Here is a 22,954-nt window from a genome sequence, read left to right as displayed (position 1 = left end):
TCGCCAGCTCACATCTAATTACATATTTTGTAAAGGATTATATCACAAATTGTCCTCTATGTTTTACTAACTCATCGATTAGTTTTTTTTTTTATGATCTAAACTCATCTCTTGTATCTAGCATTACCCATAAATGTTTTCATTGACGACTAATTTATTAGAAAATCTGTTATATGCTGACTTGAAATCTATGTGTCAACACATAATTGACATGGTGGCTCATATAAATTCCAAGTCAACACATAACATATTTTTAACGAAATTAGTTTAAACAACAATAATGATGAGGAACGCAATACATAAGGATTCAAGTGAGTTTGGAATGTAAAATCATAGTTTTAACTAAAGAATTCACTTGGTATTACGATATTGAGGTATATCTTTTCATTGGTAAGTAAGAGGTCGATTTTCGTCAATGACGAATTTGAACCATATTATTACTAGTTCATTGTGAGCCATAGCCAATTCCCACCCTAAATTATATCGTTTATTAAAATAAATAAAAAATTAAACTCACGAATTGATATTTGACTCAAAAAAAAAAAAAAAATCAATGAATTGATAAAATATAAAAAATTGTGTGTGACAAAAAAAACCTTTAGTAAAAAAAAGTGAAAATATTTAATAAAACAAATTGAAAAGGCTGACCTAAAACAAAATTGTAGAACGAAGCAAATTCCAAATTAGTCTTTCTTCTTCTTCTTCTTCGTCTCCTTCTTCTTTCTGTGTAAACTCCGTAAGCAATTTCTGAAAAAATCAGCGAACCAGACAAATCCCTAGCAGCCAGGGGCCACGGTGCGGGGTCCACGCTTGATCTTGCTTGGCGCCGAAGCTTTGAATTTTCAAGGGATTTGACTCGGATTTTGCGGTAATTTTGTTGAGGTCGAGTTTCTTTTTGCTTTTTGTGGATTAGGGTTGGGATTCTAGGGGAACAAAGATGAAGGCCTTGAATAGCATAGAGGATCTGATCGAGGAGATAAAGCTTCGAGTGGTTTGGTGGGCCCTGTTTGTCTTCTGTGTTACCTACTTCCTTTCCTGTAAGTACTCCAATTTGATAGAAATTTGAGTTTCTGTCGTTATTGGTTTATGTTTTTGTACAAATTTGACGTAATTTATGAATTTTGATGCTTTCTCGAGGGGGGTTTGATGATTTCTGATTGTATGGAAGTTGTGCGGTTCAAAAAGATGATGGCTTTTTGTTCCAAGAATTAGGAATCAGTTGCTAACTGATGATTCTCCATTTCGCTTTGGAGACAAAAGAATGAAGCAAAAATACATTGTTTCGTTCATGATTTCTTCAACATGTGTTTTATTAACTTCGGCTAAAGCTTAATGTTTATTTGGGTGTATGTATATTAAACTCAGCTAAATCGAAGTGCTTAGTAGATTTATGGTAGGCTATTCAATGTTGGTGCTGTGAAAAGTGGTTGGCTTTTCACTCTCATAAGTGTTGTCCTGACTGACTCCAATTTTTTTGCCATTCATTTCAGATTCGAGTAAATCAATGTGGATGAATTTACCCTTATCAATTGTATTGGTTTCGATGTTACGTATTCTATTGAATAATGTGGAATTCCGTTGGAAGGGTCAAAAACCTGTTCGCCCACAGTCATACTTGTCTCATCTGGAGAAGAAACAGTTGTCCTTGAATGATCCACGACTTTCTACTGGGCCTCCACCACCAAAGTGGAAAAGGAAAATTGGTTCTCCAATTGTAGAGGATGCATTGAAAGATTTCATTGACAAACTTTTGAAGGATTTCGTGACTGATTTGTGGTACTCAGATATTACTCCGGACAAGGAGGCTCCAGAGCAGATACGCGCGATAATCATGGATGCTCTGGGTGAAGTTTCCAGAAGAGTTAAAGAGATAAACCTTGTTGACTTGCTAACAAGGTACCCCTTCTGTTTCTTGTAGAAGCGAACCATTTGCAAGTTGGGAAGATTTTATCATTAAAGCAACATAATTGATGGTTGTCTTATGTTTCAGGGATATTATTGATTTAATAGGGGATCATATAGAACTTTTTAGAAGAAACCAAGCAGCTATAGGTGTTGATGTTATGAAAACGTTGTCTTCAGAGGAGAGAGATGAAAGGTTAAAACATCATCTCATGGCTTCAAAGGAGCTCCATCCTGCATTGATTTCACCTGAGAGTGAGTACAAGGTGTGAGTGGAGTGTTCCAACAGAATTAGTTTTGTTTTTGGAATTTATCTCTTGCATATATCTTCCATAGGCTGATTTTTTATATCTTCCATAGGTTCTTCAGCGGCTAATGGGTGGGGTATTAGCTGTGGTGCTAAGACCACGAGAAGCTCAATGTCCAGTGGTTAGATCTATTGCCAGAGAACTTCTAACAAGCTTAGTAATTCAACCTGTTTTGAATTTTGCGAGCCCTGGGTATGTTATATCATATTAATATTGATTTATCATTATTTTGTGTTGTGTCTTATTATTATTATTTCTGTCTAGATGGTGTTAAATTCTTTTAAAAGCGATTGTCATGCAAAAATGTTCAGAAGCATTGAACTGTCCTTTTGTATCTAGTATTTAATATCTATAGAGAAGGCGATCTGGGTTAATCCTTTTTTTTATTTTTTGTCTGGGTTTAAAAAAAATATGTTACAGAACTGTGGTACAAAAATTATATTGTAATGGTATTGTTGTTATTATTATTTTATCCTAATCTATTTATGCCATTGTTTAGAGCTTATGGAATATCTGATTGTACAGATGGTTGTGTATGCGTAAAAACTTCATAATAATGAACTTTGCAATCAATTTAATTGGATATATGTTACAAATGTTCATTTATCTTCTCTCAGGAATTTAGCCATTTTAACTTACAGTTACCCTTTAATCAGGTATATCAATGAATTGATAGAATATATTTTGCTAGCTGTTAAAGAGGAAATCAGTAAAGTGGTAAGTGGGGACCAGTCAGCTGCAGGGAGTGTACATGATCAAGATTCTCCGTTGAGGAAATATGCAACCTTTAATCAAAACACTGATTTGACATTGGCTGAAGTTGACAATCAGAGAGAAGTGTTTTCGGATTATAATAAATCCCCGGAAGATCCTTTGCAGCCACAGCCTGCTGACTGGGCACGAGTTTTGGAGGCTGCAACACAGAGAAGGACTGAAGTTCTTGCTCCTGAAAATCTTGAAAATATGTGGACAAAAGGGAGAAATTACAAACGTAAAGAGCACAAGAAAAAGATAAGAGGAGTTCAGGAACCTATACCTGAGTGTTCTGGAATAGATAGTGCTGTTCCTGCTAGAAATCTGGGGAAAGAAATGGTGGCTGACAGGCATGAAATTTCTACAGGAATAGAAGATAGATCTATTGTGAAGCTAAAATGTGAATTAAGTTTAGACACTCAATTAAGTACTGGGACCAAAAAGGAGATGCAGTTCTCATTGGACCCCAGTAAAGAATCATTTACTGATCCAGGGCATCTTGTTAATAAATTGGAGGACATTGGAAACCTTGCATCTGATGGAAGTAAAAGTAGGCTTAAAAGATCAAATAGCACTTCTGCTTTGAAAATCCAACCAGACACAAAAATAGCATTGACAGAAGGTGGAGGGTCTATCATATCAGAGTTCTATAGCCCTGGGTTTGGCGGGCATAGAGAAGACTATATTAGTAAGAGTGCCTCAGATATGGTAGTCCACAGTGTGGGACAACAAGTTCCCAAGCTCAGGTGCCGGGTAAGCATTACATTGAAACTTGATGGGATATATTAATTTTGGAAAGGTTTAGTAGATATCATAGGTTTTCAAGATTGCAACCATTTCAGCTTCTTGAGTGCTGGAATATGTTGAATCGCACACATGCTTTGAATCTGAGTTGACTTTTTGTTCGATACGTATGTCTCTGTAGGTTATGGGAGCATACTTTGAGAAACTTGGGTCAAAATCTTTTGCAGTTTATTCAATTGCAGTTACAGATTCAGAAAACAGAACTTGGTTTGTGAAAAGAAGGTTTCATTCTCATCTATTTCTTTTTTCAGTTTTCTTTTTATTATGGACGCTTACATGCCTGCACAATACATGTATGCACTCACTCCTACATAAAAAATATTGCAGACACAAACTTCTATGCAGAATCCACCTTTGATGAGGATGTCCTCCTTTAAATAAAAGTAACGACCACATTATTGAGTCCTCACCTGCAGTGTAATGCTGTGATGCAAACCATCCATTTTTTGGGTTTGCATTCAGCGGTCATCATTTTGAAAATTGAGCTAAATAGAAATATTTAGCCCTTTGTTTATCATCGTGCTCATTTCTGTATTTACAAGATATACTGTCTTCGACTATTTAATTGACAACAATTAGATGGCTAAACAGATTTATAATTGTTAATTTATCCTTGAGTGGGTGGTACCATTATGTGGTCCTTATTTTTCTTAAAGTGAAGGTATCCTCACTAGAAAAAGATACGAGTGTCCCTGTGTTCTTAGCGGAGATGAGAATGCTTTGTTGGATGTGTAGGAACACGAGAAAGGATAAGATTAGGAATGAGGATATCCGAGGTAAAGTAGGAGTAGCCGAAATAGAAGGAAAGATGAGAGAAAATCGGTTATGGTGGTTTGGGCATGTGAAACGAAGGCCTATTGACGCTCCGATTAGAAGATGCGATTACGGGACAGAGGTTCAAGGCCAAAGGGGTAGAGGAAGACCTAGGAACTTAAAGACTTAGAGTACTTGGATTTAACAGAAGAAGTGACCCATAACCGAGCGCAATGGCGTTCTAGGTTTCATATAGCCGACCCCACTTAGTGGGAAAAGGCTTTGTTGTTGTTGTTTTACTCTTTGATTTCTCAATTTTTTTAATTTTATTTTTTATTTCTGTCTGCAGATATAGAAATTTTGAACGACTGCATCGCCATCTTAAAGACATTCCAAATTACACATTACATCTACCACCCAAACGAATATTCTCATCAAGCACAGAGGATGCTTTTGTTCATCAGCGATGTATTCAGCTAGACAAATATCTACAGGTATGATGTAGGTTCTTCACTGTATTTCTTCTCTCTCTCTCTCTCCCCCCCATTTCTCACTTTCTTTCCTCTCCCCGTTGCTTTAATTTGCTGTATTGTCCCAGGATCTATTGTCAATAGCTAATGTTGCTGAACAGCATGAAGTGTGGGATTTTTTAAGTGGTTCGTCAAAGGTATTCATTTTCTTAACATGGAATTTTAGAGTAGATGATCATCGTCTGTCTCTCTCTGAACAGTATCTTTTATCTTTTGTGTCGCTTTTAGAATTACTCGTTTGGAAAATCCCCCTCCGTGATGAGAACTCTTGCAGGTATGTGGTTTTACTCGATTGTTTTGTGTATACTACTGTTCATATTTTTTGCGGTTGTCCCTGTTTTCACTCACAAATTAGTGCCCATTACACCCACATTCATGCACACAATTGTGGCTGGCAAGGCAAGTTATCAACTTACTTTGGTTCTTGATACAATGTAATTGTTTTTTAGCTGGATTATTAAACATAAAAATTTATTGAAAAATATAAAGATTGCCAGCTTGAGAGACATGAAGTTAAGAGATTCCTCAAGGATAGAACATTGTTGACAAGTTCTATCCATTTACTTGATGATAGGTGGTTATTAGTCAGTACCTGTATAAGTACTTAGTAGGCTTTGATATGATCAAATCAAGAGGGTCAGTACCTGTATAAATACTTAGTTGGCTTTGATATGATCAAATCAAGAGGGTCAGTATCTGTAAAATATATTTTTCTGAGGCTCAGAACAGTTTTTCGTTTATATATTGTGGACCATTAAACCTTTCATGACGGGATATTCATTAGAAGGCAATTGTTTGAACTTTTGCTCTTTTATTTACTACAGACAAAGTCTCGATTTCCAAAAGTACATCTCAGAAAGCAACATATGTTAAAAAAACCTCAATAATGCATTTTGTAACATTCTGAAACCCTTGGGCGACACTAGAATTGCTTCTAGTCCTAGATCCTAATCTCCTGCCTTTTTTTTCATAATTTGGTGGCTTTGCTAATACTGTGGCAATTTCTCATATTTGCTTATTGTTTTTAATCTTTTAAGTTAAATTTTTTTATTTGCTTCAAGCAGTCAATGTGGATGATGCTGTGGATGACATTGTACGCCAGTTCAAAGGGGTTTCAGATGGGTTAATGCGTAAGGTTGTTGGTCCCACAGCCGAGTCCTCGTCTTTAATTCCTGGATGGAACTTGTCGGCGAATGCAGATGAGACAGGTGTACTTGCTTTTAGGCAAAATACAGCAGAGTCAACAAATAGCTTTTCAGATAACGAGGAAGGTGATAAAGATAGAAGTTGTAACCCTGTAGAAAATGGGTGGCATTCAGACAATGAATTGAATTCCAAGAGCTATCCACCTCGGGTTGTACATACAAGGAGCTTAGGTTTGGAGAAGAAAGCTTATTTAGTTGGCGAGGGTGGCTTTCTGGAGGATCCAGTTGGAATCCTTCCTGAGGTATTACTAATTTCATCCGAGTTCATTCTCTTTAAGCATTTTTAGTCATGTCATGATGATATCCGAATGTACTTTGTTGGTTACAGTATATAATTTCTTATTGGTTCCTGTTGAGAATATCACGTTTAAGAATGGGAAACGTAGAACAAACTCCGGAAATCGAAAACAAATAACCAAGATAAATAACACCAAGAATTTACGTGGTTCGGCAATATGTGCCTACGTCCACGGGACAGCAACAACAATCTTTCACTATATCAATAATGAGTACAACCAATAATCTCTAGAACTAGGAATTGACGAAAAACCTGAAAGAACAAGAACAAGAAACACACTATCTCTTTTCTTTTCTCTCGCACACACTTTCCCCCTTTTTACAAAACTAGTACGATAGCCCCATTGACATAATAAAGGTCTTCAATAAGGATTATTAATCCTAATTGGAAACTAGTTATAAAACCTACACCAATTGAGAAACTAACTCCAATTGGGTAAACAACTCCAATTGGGAAAACAATTTAATCCTCTAAGACTATAATTCCTTATAGACGTAGGACAACTTATCATGGGCTGGAAAAAACCCAACAGTTCCAAGTTTCATTTGGTATGTAAGGCACTAGAGTGCTAATAGTGTTTGATAGGGCTGACTGGTATCATTAGATCAGGTTAAAACCACCTTAAAAAGTATGCCATAGTTGACTCAATTTGTTATGAAAAAGGCTTCAGGTTAAAACCACCTTAAAGTGTGCCATGGTTAACTCAATTTGTTAAAATAAAGGCTTCGGTGATGTACAATAGGGCTGACCTCATGTCTGGCCTTTTTCATCATTCTTGGTAATACCTTATCTTGTATCCCGTTCTCCGATTTTCATCATCTCCTCTTTGTGGCTTGTTTCAGTTTCTTCTATACACAAGTAAACATAGCTTAACTATTTTGTGCCACCAGTATTTACTAGGTTTATCTTGGTTCCACTTTTTCACTTTCTTAATTTTGATGAACAATATATCATAAAGATATTCTCTATGCAGACTTTGGATCCTCCTGTTTCCAGGTTAACACATTCTCGATCTTTGGTTATAAAGTATAGGTCAAGTTTTTCACATCTTTACCAGAATAATTAATCTAGTTCACCAAGATTTCAAAGTTTCCAACCTTGATATGGGTTCAAGCATACTCAAGGCTCCAACAGATGGTTACCCATGGAAATTCAGTATAAAGATGAAGTTAGAAATGCAATTCAGTAAATTAATATGGACATGTAAATCATAAGAAAATAATATCTTGACTGGGGAAGGGTTGCTGTCAGAGTAATAGTGAGTTGCATGTATTAACTTTAGATCTCAGTGTAAGCTATTGATTTATTTGAAGATCACAGTTTTAGTCAATATCTTTTTAATTAAATGCCACAACTCTTTTTGGAGACATCTTTGTGTCTTGATCTTTACAACTTGTTTTCTTTCAGTGGACTCCACCCAATGTTAGCGTGCCTCTGTTGAATCTAGTGGACAAGGTGTTTCAACTAAAAAAAAGGGGCTGGCTGAGGTGAGCTGTTCATACCTTAAATTAAATTTATTTTTATTTATATTCATTGCTAGGAAATCATGTTTTCTTTTTAATACTTCAAGGGAATATTCTGATGCTGCATGATTCTATATTGATTATTGACTTGCTCATTAATTTTGATGTCTTTAATTTGCCGAGTGTACCTCAGGTATGTAATCAGCTTTAGTAACTTGATATTGGATAAAAGCATTGTGCACATGCATGATTGGTATCCAGTATTATAATAAATTCATTTAATAAAGTATGTGAAAGTAGAACAGCATTGTCCAGCAGTCCAACCAACAAAACAATAAATATTCTGCCATCCAGCCTTTTTTTTGTTTTTTTTTTTTTTTTTTTGAAACGTTGAAAGTAACCAATACCATATGCCATCAGGGCAAGGTTTTTATAGTTCGGTTATTCGATATGCCATTTCTCTTTGTTGTGTTTATATTTCTTTCGGTTGCTCATCTCATCCAATTATTTTCCCCATTTATTCAATCTATTCTTTCAAGTCAACGAATTTTGCATTCTTCTTGGTGTATGAGTAATAATTCCTTAGTTTTATTAGGCTTTTATCCTATTACTTAGTTTGTTCTAGCATGGTTTTTAAATTTTATGGAAAAGCCTTTTCTCATTTGTATTTAATGCATTCAATAACTATGGTTTTCTGATTGTATTGTTATTCTTCTCCCTGTGTATGACTGTATGAGTAACTGTTTATAGCTTTATAAGCTTCTTTTCTTTATTCCTTTTAGTATGCAAGCAAAGTCCCATATATGGGCTGAATTGTATATAAAAAGTAGTGCTGGAACGTGTGTAATTAGAGTAAATAACTGGTCTTTTACACATGTTTTCTTTGGTCCATGCAGAAGACAGGTCTTTTGGATGTCAAAACAAATATTGCAGTTAATGATGGAGGATGCTATTGATGACTGGCTCATGAGGCAGATTCATTGGCTTCGGAGGGAGGATGTTATTGCTTCGGGAATTTATTGGCTTAAAGATGTAAGGACTGAACCAATCATAAACATCTTCATTTTACTGTAAAAGCATAAATCAACTTAGTGGTGTAAGCAGTATATTCCATTAGCAGCATTAAGTTTAAAGCTTAATTGAATACTGCAAAAGAATAGTTACACAAATTGTTTATTGGTGCTTATTTGTCTACCACATTATATTATGGTAACTGTGTTTCATATGTGAATGGAGTCACCTTTGCCTGGGCATTCCTCAGTAGGTTTCTGAAATTGAGAGGGATGAGGCCTGTTGGGTGGTTCCATTCAGCAGGTTCAGTCCCTGTGCAAAACAATGCCCTTACTATTAATTATTTATAATTGCAAAATCGATGTTGGTTGTAGGCGAGCTTAAGGACCCGACAGAAAGTAAATCTACATTGCTTAAAGGGAATATTGTTGACCAGTAAAAGCCAACTCCTGTTTAAAGCCCATTCTTGTTTTTAATTTACTCTCTGCAAAAATCATATAGAGGTTTTTTTTTTCTCTTTGTTTCTTTAGAATTGTCTTTCTCGAAGCTTGAAGACTTTTTGCTTGCACTTGAACCAAGCCACTTAATGTACTCCTGTTTTTTCAGTTTTAATTTCTGTGAACTCCCAATTCTTGATCACCATAACTTTGGCATGTCTTTCCTAGATTTGTTTTCAATGTATAATTATTCTTGCAGTCCAAGGGAATATTTTAGAAATTTGAAAGGAAAAGAGTTATTTATTTTTGCTTTCTAATCATGTGACCTTTTCTGACAAAAATAATCGTGTGTTTTTTTAGGTTCTGTGGCCCAATGGCACATTCTTCCTTAGAATTGGCAATGTTCAAGATGACAACCAAAACCCTCTTCATAATGCAAGTCAGCTTGGTGGAAGTAAGGCTGGTAAACCGGGGTCTTTTGAGCAGCAGCTTGAGGCTGCTCGTAGAGCTAGTGACATCAAGAAAATGCTCTTTGGTGAGTAGTTAATTTTATCTATTTCTGCTTAGTGTTCCTGTGTTTTAGCTTGAGGTTGCAGCCTTAGTCTTCCTGGTAATGGTACTGCCCTGTGTAGTTTTAGTCAAACATCTGTGCTATATTTATTCATTTCTTTGGTGGTTTTTAATAAGGGCTTATATTAAAACTTTGAATTCTAAGAGTTGTATGGTGTGAGATTTCAACCTTTTTTTTTTCAACGGAGAAAAATTCGTGTGGTGTTGCTCATAGATGTAAGTTAATAATCGCTTTTCATACGACACTTACGATCTTATACAGACATGAATCCAAAGAATTGGAGTACTAATTCTATAGGGATGTGAGTCTAGATTGTAATTTGTGATATATACTCTAGTCAGTTGTTGTCACAAAGGTGAAATAAAGTTCTTGGCATAGAATTTTGTGGCATAACTCACGAATCTTCTGCCACTTTCTCTGTATATGCATATAATTTTGGCATAGAATTTTGTGATATATACTCTAGTCAGTTTTCATATATATATATATATATATATATAGTATGCCATGGTTGTTAGACTAGTGTGAAGACTTAAGACCTACGTGTGTAATTATTTAATAAATTCCTTTGACCAATACATGAAAACACAAAAAACTGATCCCCACTTTATCAGATGGAACTCCGACGGCCTTGGTCAGCTTAATTGGGCATAAGCAGTACAGACGTTGTGCAAGAGACATTTATTATTTCACTCAGGTTAGTCTCTCATCCTTTTGCATTGTCTGCTGAAAATTTAAGTTTGACGGATTCTTCAATAATGTCATTTCTTTCAAGGAAAACAAACATGTTAATTTCGCATTATTCTGCTGTGCAGTCTACTATCTGCATAAAGCAACTTGCATATGCAGTACTTGAACTGTCACTTGTTTCAATTTTCCCTGAGCTGCGGGATCTTGTTGTTGATATTCATCAAAAGATGGGTGTTGATCAAACTGTATAGTGGATAGACATGCTTGTGTCATCCTTGCTCTTAATAGTAGCTGGTTATCTTCCCAATCATCACAAGCCTCAACATACCGATGTACTTTTCAAGATATGCAGGACGAAGAGCACCAGATTCAATTTTCTCGGCATCGCCTGTAGTATTGTTTTGTAGGTAACAGGAATGATGACTTTGAAATTTCTGAAATTCTTGTTGGAATGCGAGAAATAGTTGTGTTTTCACTCTCTGGCATTTCAACTGTACAAAATTTAGTCGTAGGGTGTGTACAGGCGGCGTCTTGTTTGTGTATATTATGTGTGTGTTGAAGAAAAGAAAGTATGAGCAGTAACAAAATGCGGCAGTGAGAAATGAAGCATCAATTGTAATGTCTCTTTTGGTTTTAGTCTCGATCAGTCTACTTTTGTTGCTTATTATTCTAAACCCAGTTATCTCTTCCACTTCAAATGCCTTAACGCCAAGGGAAGGGAACCCACATGGAATCTCCATCCACCACTTTCTTTCTTTGTTTATTAAAAAAGGACCAGCTGGTGGTTTTACAACGACAGTTAACCCTTCTAGGGGGTCACCATTGTGTGATCCGGAGCGTTAGAAATTGAATTCAGGATGTGCCGTGTGGATTATGGGTTTGGAATTAAATCCGAACCGCTAAGCCACTCCATGTTCTTTCTTTTAATCTTGATATGTTTGTAACTTTGTAGGATGGGTAACTATCGGTTGGCCCCAAATTAGACCAATTGAATTAGGTCTATTATAATTATTTTAATTCGAAATTAAGTAAAAAGGTACCTCTAAATTGATCTCATCCTTTCTTTAATTTAATAATTTCAATTCTTCTTTGAGAGAGAGATTGAGAGAGATTCAAAATTCTCACTATTTCTAAGATTCATAGATCAAATTTAATTCAGTGAGATCTTTTATATCCTTTTTTTTTTTTTCCATAAAAAACGTTTTATAAAATTCTTTAACTACTAAATTTATAGTATCCTACTTTCACGCAATTCACATACAAGATGCTCATTGAATAATCAGAAACTAATCTTCCCGTGGTGGTTCACTCATTTTCTTTGTATATGGTATCCGAAGCCGAAAAGTTGTTTAGAACTCGCTTACCAACTCCCTCATTAGTTCCAAGGGTTTTTGCCTTTTTGGCCGGCGTATGCATTCAAGTGAACTCTATTTGCAATGGATAACGAAAAAGAAAGAGACAAAGTTCCTTACGTGTCATTGCCCCATTCGTAGAACTATAGTTTTAGCTTTCGCTCCATCCTCCAGACATATGAATGCTAATGTCCAAAGTCCATCATCACGTGCATTTGTTCATGTCTTGTTACTATATGAATATTTTTGCCCTATACCAATGCTTGGTGGTTCAAGTGGTAAGGAGTTTGTTCCCCTTAAGTAAGGTCTCGAGTTGAAGCCTTGTGAATGAAGAAGCCAACATTGAATGAGCTTGCCCCCCAAATTGGGTCTGACCCAGCTCGAGGGATTAATCCTCATCTACGTGCGGGGATACCCTGGATTCATCCAAAAAAATATATATTTTTGCCCTATAAATCGTACCTTTCTCTCTCATGCAGCCATCATCAGTTTCCCTTCGTCTTCTCTCAGCATCATTCTCATGCAAACTTATAACTTGAGTCACAAGTAATTATCCATTACACACTACAAGGCTGTCAGCCATAAGGTACCCAAAAATCTCAACCAAAGTCCCAAGGCACTCCAATGTGTTGCCCAAAAATATAGGACACTACACCCAAAATTCAAATGCAGTGCAAATTTTAGTTTCACAACGAATAATTACCTTTCAAAATACATTGCATTGAAAAAGAACACATGAAATCGAAAATACCCAAAATGCATTGCCAATTTTAAACCATTAAAATTACATTACATTGGGAAAAAAACACATGAAATCGAAAATACCTAAATTGCAATGCCAATTTTAGGTTCACAACAAATAATTACCATTCAAATTGCATTACATTGAAAGAAAAAAAACAAATGGAATTGAAAATACCTAAAATGCAGTGCCAATTTTAGATTCACAACGAATAATTATCATTCAAATTACATTACATTGAAAAAAACACATGAAATCGTAAACAATCGTATTAGTTCATATGTTTATTTGTTGTGTTATTAGGATACAATGTGCAAAAACTTGCTCAAACTCAAAGTAGCTTGCAAGTCCGGTTAACAGAGCGCAAGTTGTTGAAATTCCACATCGATCTTATCTCTGAGAAATGAAGAGTTTAAATATCGCAAACCCACTCCAACTAATACAAGCTTTGCCTAAAAAATATATAGCAAATGCACATTCTGCGCAGCCTAACCAACAAAACTAGTGGAATAATTTGGCCAAATGGTGTTGCTTAAAAGTTTTGCTTGAGGACTTTGTTTAGACCAAAAACTGCCTATGCAGTATGGGCTAAATCCAACCGAATCCACTTTCTGCGCAGCATAACCAACAAAAGTAGGCCGGCTTGACAACAAACACCACAGATTAAACCGAGCCATAAGCCCTGTGCAGAATCAAGCACAAAATGTGAAATGAATTAGATTATATAAACAAAACCAATCGACTATTAACCCCCTGCTTGTTCCACTTTCTCTATTCAGCATAGGAATTGGGTAATCTCAACTGATATGAGTGTGTACAAGTATTTGGGTGTACTAAAAACTACAAGGATGGCGGTCTCACCTTAGCGTAGAGTTTCGCCTTAAACCCAAGAACACCTGCAATTGTCATCCCGATCAAATAGAACGTGCCCAAGTTTACGTACACAGCCAAGTGCTGCCACCCACATCCTCTGGCCACACCTAAAATACCAAAAGTCATTTCAAAGATGCTCACTAGAATATTAGATTAAATAGCCCCCATGGAAATACTAGATGATCCCAACCTGATAAGACACCTTGGACGGAATCTGCAAGTATTGATATGGCAAGAAACGGTGTCATATAAGCAAATAGCTTGATTATTGCACGGCTGTCGCTGAAAAGGCCAGCCCATAAATTGTGACCAACTGCTAGAGCCAGATCAACGAGGAGAGCAAGAAGCACGGAGAGCTTAAGAGTCACCACCATTGCTTTCTTCGCTTTGCCCGGATTGCCTGCTCCCAGTTCATTTGACACCCTTGTGCTACCCAAAACAGTAATACATGTTTCAGATGGTGAAACAGAATGCAGGTACTGAAAAACTTTGAGGGATAAGAATAACCCAGGATTTGTTGTTCTACCAACCTTGCAACAGCGCTCAGGCCATACGTGATCATGTATGCAATTGCCTCTGTATTCACACTAGAGAGATGATTAAGAAAAAGGCTACTTGAGTCAGTTGAAAATCAAGCGTTTAAAACCGAAAGCTTACCACATTGCAATCAGGGAAGTGATTTGTTTCGCATTTGGCATCACTCCCGCCAAGAACACTAGAATCTCAAAAGCCCAGTACTCCAAACTGAAAGATAAAAAGGTGAAGACCTTAGTACTAAAATTTCAAAGCCTCCGGCTTTATGAACTTCAATAAATTTTGCTTACTGATCTAAGCCGGAAATCAGTCTTTCCTGTAGTTAAACATACGAAAAAAAGTAAAACTAAAATTGAAGAACACTTACCATACCATTGCTGCGGATGGGAGGGCAAGCTTCAAGTCCATGAGGACATAATGAAATGATTCAAATGAAAATCCTTCCCACGTACGCTCAAACTTTTTCGCACGCATAACATACATGGCCAACATAAGCATTGATATCCATATCGAAATTGAGGCTGCTAGCGGAGCTCCCCTGAAACCAAGAGTTGTCCAGTGTACCAAACTGTATGCAACAAGAACATGAAGAGCCAAAGGGATCACTGAGAAAAAGACCAATGGCATGACAACCGATTGTGTCTGAAGAAATCTCAAAATATTATGAAGGAAGCCATAGGCAAATAGTCCTGGAATCAGAAATTTGATATAGAGAGCAGCATATTTGGAAATTTGAGGATCTTGATGAAGTAAGATGAATATGGGCTCCGTAAACCACCAGATTATAGATATGATGATAGGGACCGCGAAAGAAATGATGGAAGACGCTTGTAGATAAATCCCTAACATTCTGTATAACTTTGCACCGAACCCCTGGCCACACAGCGTCTCAAGAGCTCCACTTAAACCAACCTAAACCAAGAAATAATTAGACAAAAGAACAACTCAAAGAAAAGGCATGTATTCTTATTAAATTTCATGTCATCTCGATTACAATTCTGAACATATAGTTTCAAATTTCCCAGTTACTATAATGTTAAAACATAAGGACAAGGTAAATGTAAGTCCAAATTCAGATTATCATCTCCTGAGGACAGACTGCTTGCTAGATACACAATTCTTGTACATGGCTTCACAATATGCAACTTGAATCAACATTGGCTTTAAAGCAAGATAAGCAATTCGGGGAATCAAAATTAAGTAATATAAACTCCTAAGAACAGTAATGAAATATATTTCTTGGCAGAATACTGAATAAACTTGTGACAATAAATTGATAAAACGAGTAGATATGAAGTTCATGCACTTTCATTACAACCAAATTGAGCTACTACTTGGGTTTTCGATTAGGTTGCCAAACCTCTTACCAACTAATATCAAGAGCAGATCTAAGTCTTGTAGGGGAACTATTCATTTGTCTTTTTGAAGCATACATATTGGACAGGCAAATATATGTATGGTGTAAATATTTTTAGTTCAGCAACTATATAAGTTTTCATGGTGGCCATGGTTTTGGGGAGAGAATCGAGGAGGGGAAGCCATTTTGGATTTTGCTATGCATATGATCTCTATCTAGCCATTACTGTCTTCAAGAAAAGAGAAGTATGTGATCACTTACAAGAATGGGTCATCAAAGACACAAATAGATTCTTTTTACTAAGGAAGGGGAATTGTATAACTTATAAGAATTGTAAATTTATACCATGGGAGAGCTTGCTAACCAACGTCGACTTTTGGTAATGGATGTACATATCAAAAGAGATAAAAGGAAGAACAAGAACTTGAAGTGTCCAAGAACTAGATGGTGAGATCTAAAAAACAAGTCACTTTCACAGAGAAAGTACTCACCCAATCCGTTTGGGAAATAGAGGGGAACGCTAGCCAAATGTGAGATTCCCTGACTAGTTGTTTCCAAACAGTTGCAGAAGGGGTATTACGAGAGCCTAAGGGTTTTGCTCCACGTAGAAAGGAATCTTGGTGGTGGAAGGAGGAGGTACAAAAAAAGGTTAAGGCTGAGAAGGAATGTTGTAAAGCCTTACACAAGAACATAACTAATGAAAAATGTGAGAGGTAAGATAGCAAAGAAAAAGGCAAAGAAATTCGTGAGAAAATCTAAGCTAGTGGCTTTTGACGACATGTATAAGAGATTATATACCAAAGAAGGAGGGTTGGATATCTATAAACTGGCTAGAGCAAGGAAAAGGAAGACAAGAGATTTGAACCAAGTAAGGTGCATCAAGGATGAGAATGAAAATGTTCTGGCTACGAGAACACGGTTAAAGACAGATGGAGAGTTTATCTTTATAATCTCTTCAATGAAAAACACGAAAGGAGTACTTTGTTGGGTGCATTGAATAACTCGGAAGATTGTAGAAATTATTCTTTCTGCCATCAAATCAAGAAAGACGAAGTGGATGTAGCATTGAAAATGATGAAGCATAAAGCATAGAAAAGTAATGGGTCCCGACAATATACTGTCTAAGTGTTGAAGGTCTTGGGAGAGACGGGTATTGCATGAATCACAAACCTTTTCAATAAGATTTTGACAACGAAGAAGATGCCAACGAAAATTCATTTTGGTGCCTATCTAGAAGAATAATGGCGACGTACAAAATTACATGAGCTATAGGGGTATTAAGTTAATGAGTCATACCATGAAGCTTAAGGAGAGAGTAATTGAGCATAGCCTAAGACAAGAGACACAGGACACAGAATCAATTTGGGATCATGCCAGGGCACTCAACTATGGAGGCAATCCATCTCTAACAAAGATCAATTGAACGATATAGAGATATACGAAAGGATTTGCACATGATTTTTATAGATTTGGAAAAAGCGTATGATAGGGTCCCAAGAGAAATTCTTTGCATGATTCTAGAGAAGAAAGAAGTACAAGTAGTGTATATCCAAGCAATAAATGTATGACAGAGCAAGGCTACAGTAAGAACTTATGAAGGACAAACTGAAAGCTTTCTCACAACTATAAGGGTACACCAAGGCTCAGCTTCAAGTCCTTAACATTTTGCATTAGTAATTGACAAGTTAATGAGACATACTTAAGATGATATCCCTTAGTGTATGCTCTTTGCAGATGATATAGTGCTAATAGATAAGACACAAGAGGGAGTAAATCTGAAGCTTACCCTTTGGCAGGAAGTGTTAGAATAGTGCTGATAGATAAGACACAAGAGGGAGTAAATCCAAAGCTTACCCTTTGGCAGGAAGTGTTAGAATATAAAGGTCTTCGCCTAAGTAGACAAAGATAGAGTATATAGCGTGCAAGTTCAGTGAGAATGGGATCAAAATGAGATATGAGTGAGGATTTGAGATCAGGAAATACAAAGAGTGAACACTTTCAGTATCTTGAATCTATGTTGCGAAAGAATAAAAAATTAGATGGAGGTCTCAACCATAAAATACAAACTGGGTGGATGAAGTGGAAAAGTGCATCGGGTGTTGTGCGACTATTGTATGCAATTAAAGCTCAAGGGAAAAATTTAAAGGATGACAATAAGGTCAACAATGCTTTATGACATAGAATGTTAGGTGGTCAAAAAGCAACACATGCAAAAAATGAGTGTAGCGGAGATAAGAATACTTTGTTTGATGTGTGGGCACACGAGAAAGAACAGGATTAAGAACAATGATATCCAAAGTAAAGTAGGAGTGACCACAATTGAAGATAAGATGAGAGAAAATCCGTTAAGGTGGTTTGTACACGTAAGCCGAAGGCTTACAAATGCCTCGGTTAGAAGATGTGACTATGAGACGGACGGTTAAGGCAAAAAGAGCAGAGGAAGATTTAGAAAGACTTTGAAAGAGACTTTAAGAAAAGATATGAAGTAATTAGATCCAACGGAAGACTTGGCGCAAACAGAGCGCGATGACGTTTTAGAATTTATACAATCAACTTTGCTTAGTGAAATAAAGTTTGGTTTTTGTTGTTGTTGTAAGCATGTAGAAACAAATAATAGAAGTTCCTAAGCCCCTCGGGTTCGCCTAAGTGGTGAGGTCAAAGATTTGATTCCCTTTCATTGTACCAATGCCATCTGAAAAGAAATTCAAGCAATACGTAACATCAATTCAAAATTGTTTGAAATGTCCTGTCACTTCTAATCCAACTCGATCTATTTTTTTAGATCCAAAAATTTGTCAAGAAGGTGACCCTTCGAAGGGTATTATGATGATTGAATATCAATAGAACTTTTTTTTAAGGATCAAGTGCGAAAGAAATCCAACTTTTTGGACGGAAGGAACATTGCGACAACTTTTAAATTGAGATTTGAGAGGGTACATTTCTTCCAATTGTTTTTTAGGTAGCATTTGTAAATGCCATTTTGAAACAAAAATGAAAACTAAATAGTTTTTAATATTAGAAATTGTTATTGGCACTTTAAAAATCTAATTTTGCATGCCAAACTATCTGTAATTAGAAAAAAAAAATTAAACTTGTGAGGAATGTAGAATAAGATTTTTGGAGTGTTAATAACAGTTTCCTTAATATTATGAAATAATCATGTCATCAAATAACAAAGTAATTAAGACTTCAATGTTATCACTTCTCTCATACAACCATACATCTGCATGTAAATACAAATAAACTACAAAACCATCTAAGTTTAGTTACTAAAATCCAAGGTTTGCAACGCATAAAAAAAATCGTAAAGAAATACAAATAAAAGATGAAATGTGCAGAAAAAGAATAAATAAGAAAGTTACGGGGCAATCCAATTTGAAGCAATTTATAAAATACGAAAACTGTGGTCCACTTTTATGTGTTTTAGATGCATCTTTTGTTCCGTTGAGTTTTGCATAACCTTCGTTCTTACTATTCATTGTATCAAGAGATTTTTTATGGTGTCGTGCACACAAGTCAGTATATCAAACATGATAATACAATTAGTGCACACAAAAAAAAAAAAATTCATTGTACCAACAAAAATAAAAGCGAGAACCACAAACTATTGACTCCGTTCTGAGACCGTTCGAGTTTTTGAGCACCAAAATCAAACCGAAACGCCCACAACGGTTCGGAACAGCCAGGTTGGGCGGTTCGATGACAACTCGACTTATCACTAGGGAAATCGACAAAATAGACATATTGGGATTGTTGGCTCGTGTATACTTGCATTGCTTAATAATCATATTATAATAGACAGTGCATGATATAAGAGTACGTATAGTGATTGTGAGGGTTTTGCCATACCATGAAAGCGAAGCCAGTAACGGTGGCCCATGAATTGGCAAGATTTGCAGCAGCAAGCTCCAGCTCCCCAAGGTGACCGGCAAACATGACGGACACCACCGGGATCAGGTAATAGCAAACGTTAGTAAGAATCAATGGCAGCGAAAGCACGATCTGCTTCTTGGCCTCCTCCTTGTCCAGCAATTTATTCCACCACCCTCCTTTGTTCCGTTCTTGAATTGTAACAGAAGCAATCGGAACAGGGTTCGGAGAGATTTCGATTCCTATCGAAGCAGCGGGAGGTGAGGACTGCGGAGTCGCGGCAGTGATAGAGTCAGTCATGATGAAAAATGTGTTGATCGGTGAGGAAGTGGAGGGGCTTGGGAGGTTCGGAGTCCAACAACAGGGAGGAAAAAATGTGTTTGGAATGTAAGAAACTGCAATAAAGTGTAGAGGAAAATTCAGGGTTCAAGGCACCGCAGAGATGCTCCGGAGGCGATGAGTCTCTACAGCCGCCGCGGCGGCAACTGACAAACCCTGGTGTAGGGTTTATTTGTTTGTTTGTAATGAGTTCGGAAAATTTTATTTGAACCCAACTTTTTTATATCTACACCTTACTAACAAAATTTTTCCACTAAACTTTAAATTTTCCCTTAAATAAATCAACAACCCTAAACTCACATCACCACTGCATCTCCATTTTTTACGGTGAACGCAATCCAAGTACCACGACCATTGACTCTTTCTTGGGATCTATCTAATCAGAAAATAAAAAGGAGCCGGGTGGAGGGGATCTCTTTACTTGGCTTTCCCACTTTTCATGAGAATAATAGTATTAATTTCCTTTTCGTAAATCAATATATGAAGAAAAAGGTGCTTACGCATATGGTGCGGAAGGGACCGCTAAACCCTAAGGTTTCTTATGTTCTTAGTCCAAGGTTCTTACGGTCATTGAAAGAAAGAATGACCTTTTAAGCTCAAGTTTGCTTTAAGCCTCTCATTGGGACTCCTCGACCGTCTGTTTTCCGGATAAGGAATCTTTCGAATCCTCTTTATGAGGATCCTTTCCGAATTCTCTTTGTGAGGATCCTATAGATCAATTCATTATAGCTGTTCAGTTTATATAGTGCAATCAGTTTTTGTTAAATACTATTTGTGATCAATTTTAAATAAAAAAACAAAATAATTTCTAGCTGCATGATAATTGATGAATGAATAGGATGAATTGATCCCTAGTATCCTCACAAAGAGAATCCGGATATAATCCTGTTCCCTGTTCTCCACTCTTAATTTGTTGATTTAAGTGTTGTTGGAGTTTAGGTTGGGTTCGTCAGAATTATGCAGGCGTGCAGTGGTGGTGGTGGGGTTTATTGGGTGTCAAGATCCAAATTAGACTTCAATTTTATTTATTTTCATTTTTTAAGGATAAATTTGAAAGTTTATTAGTTGGGGGTAGAAATAAAAATTTTGGGTCCAAATAAAATTTTCCTTTCCCTTATTCTTAGTATGTTTTGATGATTATTTTGGTGAGATGATGATGCTTGATTATGTATTTTAAATGTAAGACATGGGAATCTTTTTTTAGCGTAAAGTAGTCAAATGGTTGAATTTTTGAGTGATTCCAATTGAAGCGGGTTCATGAGTCTATCAACAAGAATGTATCAGCATTTCAAAATTTCATCTCGAAGCATCTGGTCATGGCAATTTAATTTATGTCCAATGTGCAGTGTTGGCAGATTGGGTTGCAAAGCTTATTTGCGACTTTTGGACCAGAAGATGATGGATTTTGGACTTGGGCTCTTCTTGGAACTTGAAAAGGAGGTCCTAATCTTTGATTCAAGTTATTTTGGACCCATTTTTGGAACCCTAAAGATTCAGAAACGTGGGAATTTCTCTGCTGGGCAGATTCTCTATCTTAATTTGGATTGTGATTCTAAGTTATCTTTTTATTATTTTGTTTCCTAGTTAAGAAACGTTTTCTAGGAAGAATTTTAATTTGTAGTAGTATAAATAAGGCAATTTAGCCATTAGGATTCTTTACGCAGCATTGAAAGAACTTGACAAAGTTTTGGCGAATTTCAGACTTTTTACCTACAAAGTGTTTTCAATTTTTTTCTACTTAATGATATTTTCTTTGGTTTTTATTATGAGTATGCGTAACTAATTCATTTTGCTAGGGCGAGGCCATGAGCCTTAGTATGAATATGTGATTGTTTTAATTTGCTTATGAATGGATGCATGTTTATCTTGAATTATTAATCACTGAGTTTAAACTATCTAATTGGCTTAATGCTTAGCTACCATTAGGGTAACTAGACAAATAATTTGATGCAATTTTTGTTGGAACGTTACCCTAAAATTGAGGAGGGTTTCTTGTGATTAGTAATTATAAGTTCACTTAAGGCGAACATCACGCTTTTAAGAGTTGCATGGTTTTTCAAAAGGTTTTCATAAAACTTAATGAGTCTTACATGTTTATATTTGATCTGAACATCACAGACGGGTTGCATATAAGATATACGTTTTCGCTTGAACATCACGATCGAGGAAAATATGCATTAGGAAAACCTAACCTTCAAATCATGTCTGTGGAAATTCATAAGTGATTAGTAAAACTGCATATGATTGTTAATGGTGACGGCTAAACCCTAGTGTTTTTCATAATTGTAATCTTTAAAAAAAACATTTTTTCTTGCTTTGTTATTGTTTTCGGCAACCTTTCAGATTAGTTTAATGTTTATTTTAATCTTTCAAATTTCAAAATCTCAAATCTTTGCTAAAATATGTTTTAATTAATTAATTAAGGGCTAGTTTAATTACAAATTATTCATTCAATCCTTATGGAGAACGACCTTGCATGAGCGATTATACTACAATTACCTTGTACTCTTGCAAGTATTTTAAGTGATTTTAACCCTATTTGCGTAGGCACTAAAAGTCCTATCATTTGACTTTGTTGGACTAGTCAAGAAAGGCAGATCTGTTGTGCCTAAAATAACCACTTGCCCACTCTCTGCCTGCTTTCCTGTGTCGACAGGCGTCCACCCACTTGACAAAAAAATTAACAAACGTAATAAATTTTATGAAGATGAATGGAAAACAAAAGAAGTACCTTTTTGCCTTAGGAGCAGGCACATCAATGGTGGGGAATTTGTTGAACCATAGGAAATCTTTGGGTTTTGTTTCGTCCATGTAATCAAGATACTCTATCAATTTCTTTATTAGGTCATCTCCAACGGAGAGGGCTAAAAGTCCAAAAGCCAAAAAATGGCCTGATTTGTCCAAAAACTCGTCTCTAACCGATGGTCGGGCTATAATTTTAAGGAGCCCACCAAACCATTATTTGGGCAAATGGGCATCAAGCTGGTTAAATGTAGCACCCATCTTACCTCTTTTTTCGAGGCCCAGCTCCTCAGTCACAATAATTAATTCAAATCCAATGGTTATATTTGAAAACATCCAGCATCAGTTTAACTAAATTAGCCAATAAAATCAAAGTATAAACTTAAAACTAATAAATTATTTAGGGGCTATGTTTAGCTT

At 36.2% G+C, this 22,954-nt stretch overlaps 2 protein-coding genes across 2 annotated transcripts; one reads left to right on the top strand and one right to left on the bottom strand.

Moving 5' to 3' along the window:
- Positions 1 to 675: 675 nt before the first annotated feature.
- LOC137728727 (uncharacterized) lies at positions 676 to 11,514 on the top strand. Its single transcript, XM_068467476.1, has 15 exons — positions 676 to 1,037; positions 1,491 to 1,896; positions 1,991 to 2,168; positions 2,263 to 2,402; positions 2,867 to 3,716; positions 3,889 to 3,989; positions 4,870 to 5,014; positions 5,119 to 5,187; positions 5,279 to 5,324; positions 6,115 to 6,497; positions 7,961 to 8,040; positions 8,913 to 9,048; positions 9,825 to 9,999; positions 10,650 to 10,732; positions 10,851 to 11,514. Exons 1-15 carry the CDS (start codon positions 938 to 940, stop codon positions 10,974 to 10,976), a joined length of 3,018 nt encoding a protein of 1,005 aa, XP_068323577.1. The 5' UTR covers positions 676 to 937; the 3' UTR covers positions 10,977 to 11,514.
- A 1,879-nt stretch (positions 11,515 to 13,393) lies between these two features.
- Positions 13,394 to 19,753, bottom strand: LOC137728149 (protein DETOXIFICATION 19-like). Its single transcript, XM_068467025.1, has 7 exons — positions 19,433 to 19,753; positions 14,594 to 15,138; positions 14,350 to 14,436; positions 14,223 to 14,279; positions 13,883 to 14,121; positions 13,681 to 13,799; positions 13,394 to 13,501 (listed from the first exon to the last, which is right to left on the bottom strand). Exons 1-7 carry the CDS (start codon positions 19,751 to 19,753, stop codon positions 13,394 to 13,396), a joined length of 1,476 nt encoding a protein of 491 aa, XP_068323126.1.
- Between the last annotated feature and the right edge of the window lie 3,201 nt (positions 19,754 to 22,954).

The sequence above is a fragment of the Pyrus communis genome, chromosome 3 (assembly GCF_963583255.1).
Source record: "Pyrus communis chromosome 3, drPyrComm1.1, whole genome shotgun sequence".
In the NCBI taxonomy this organism is placed as follows: domain Eukaryota; kingdom Viridiplantae; phylum Streptophyta; class Magnoliopsida; order Rosales; family Rosaceae; genus Pyrus; species Pyrus communis.
Note: the sequence above shows the minus strand (reverse complement) of the source record. Positions and strands in the feature narration are given on the sequence as shown.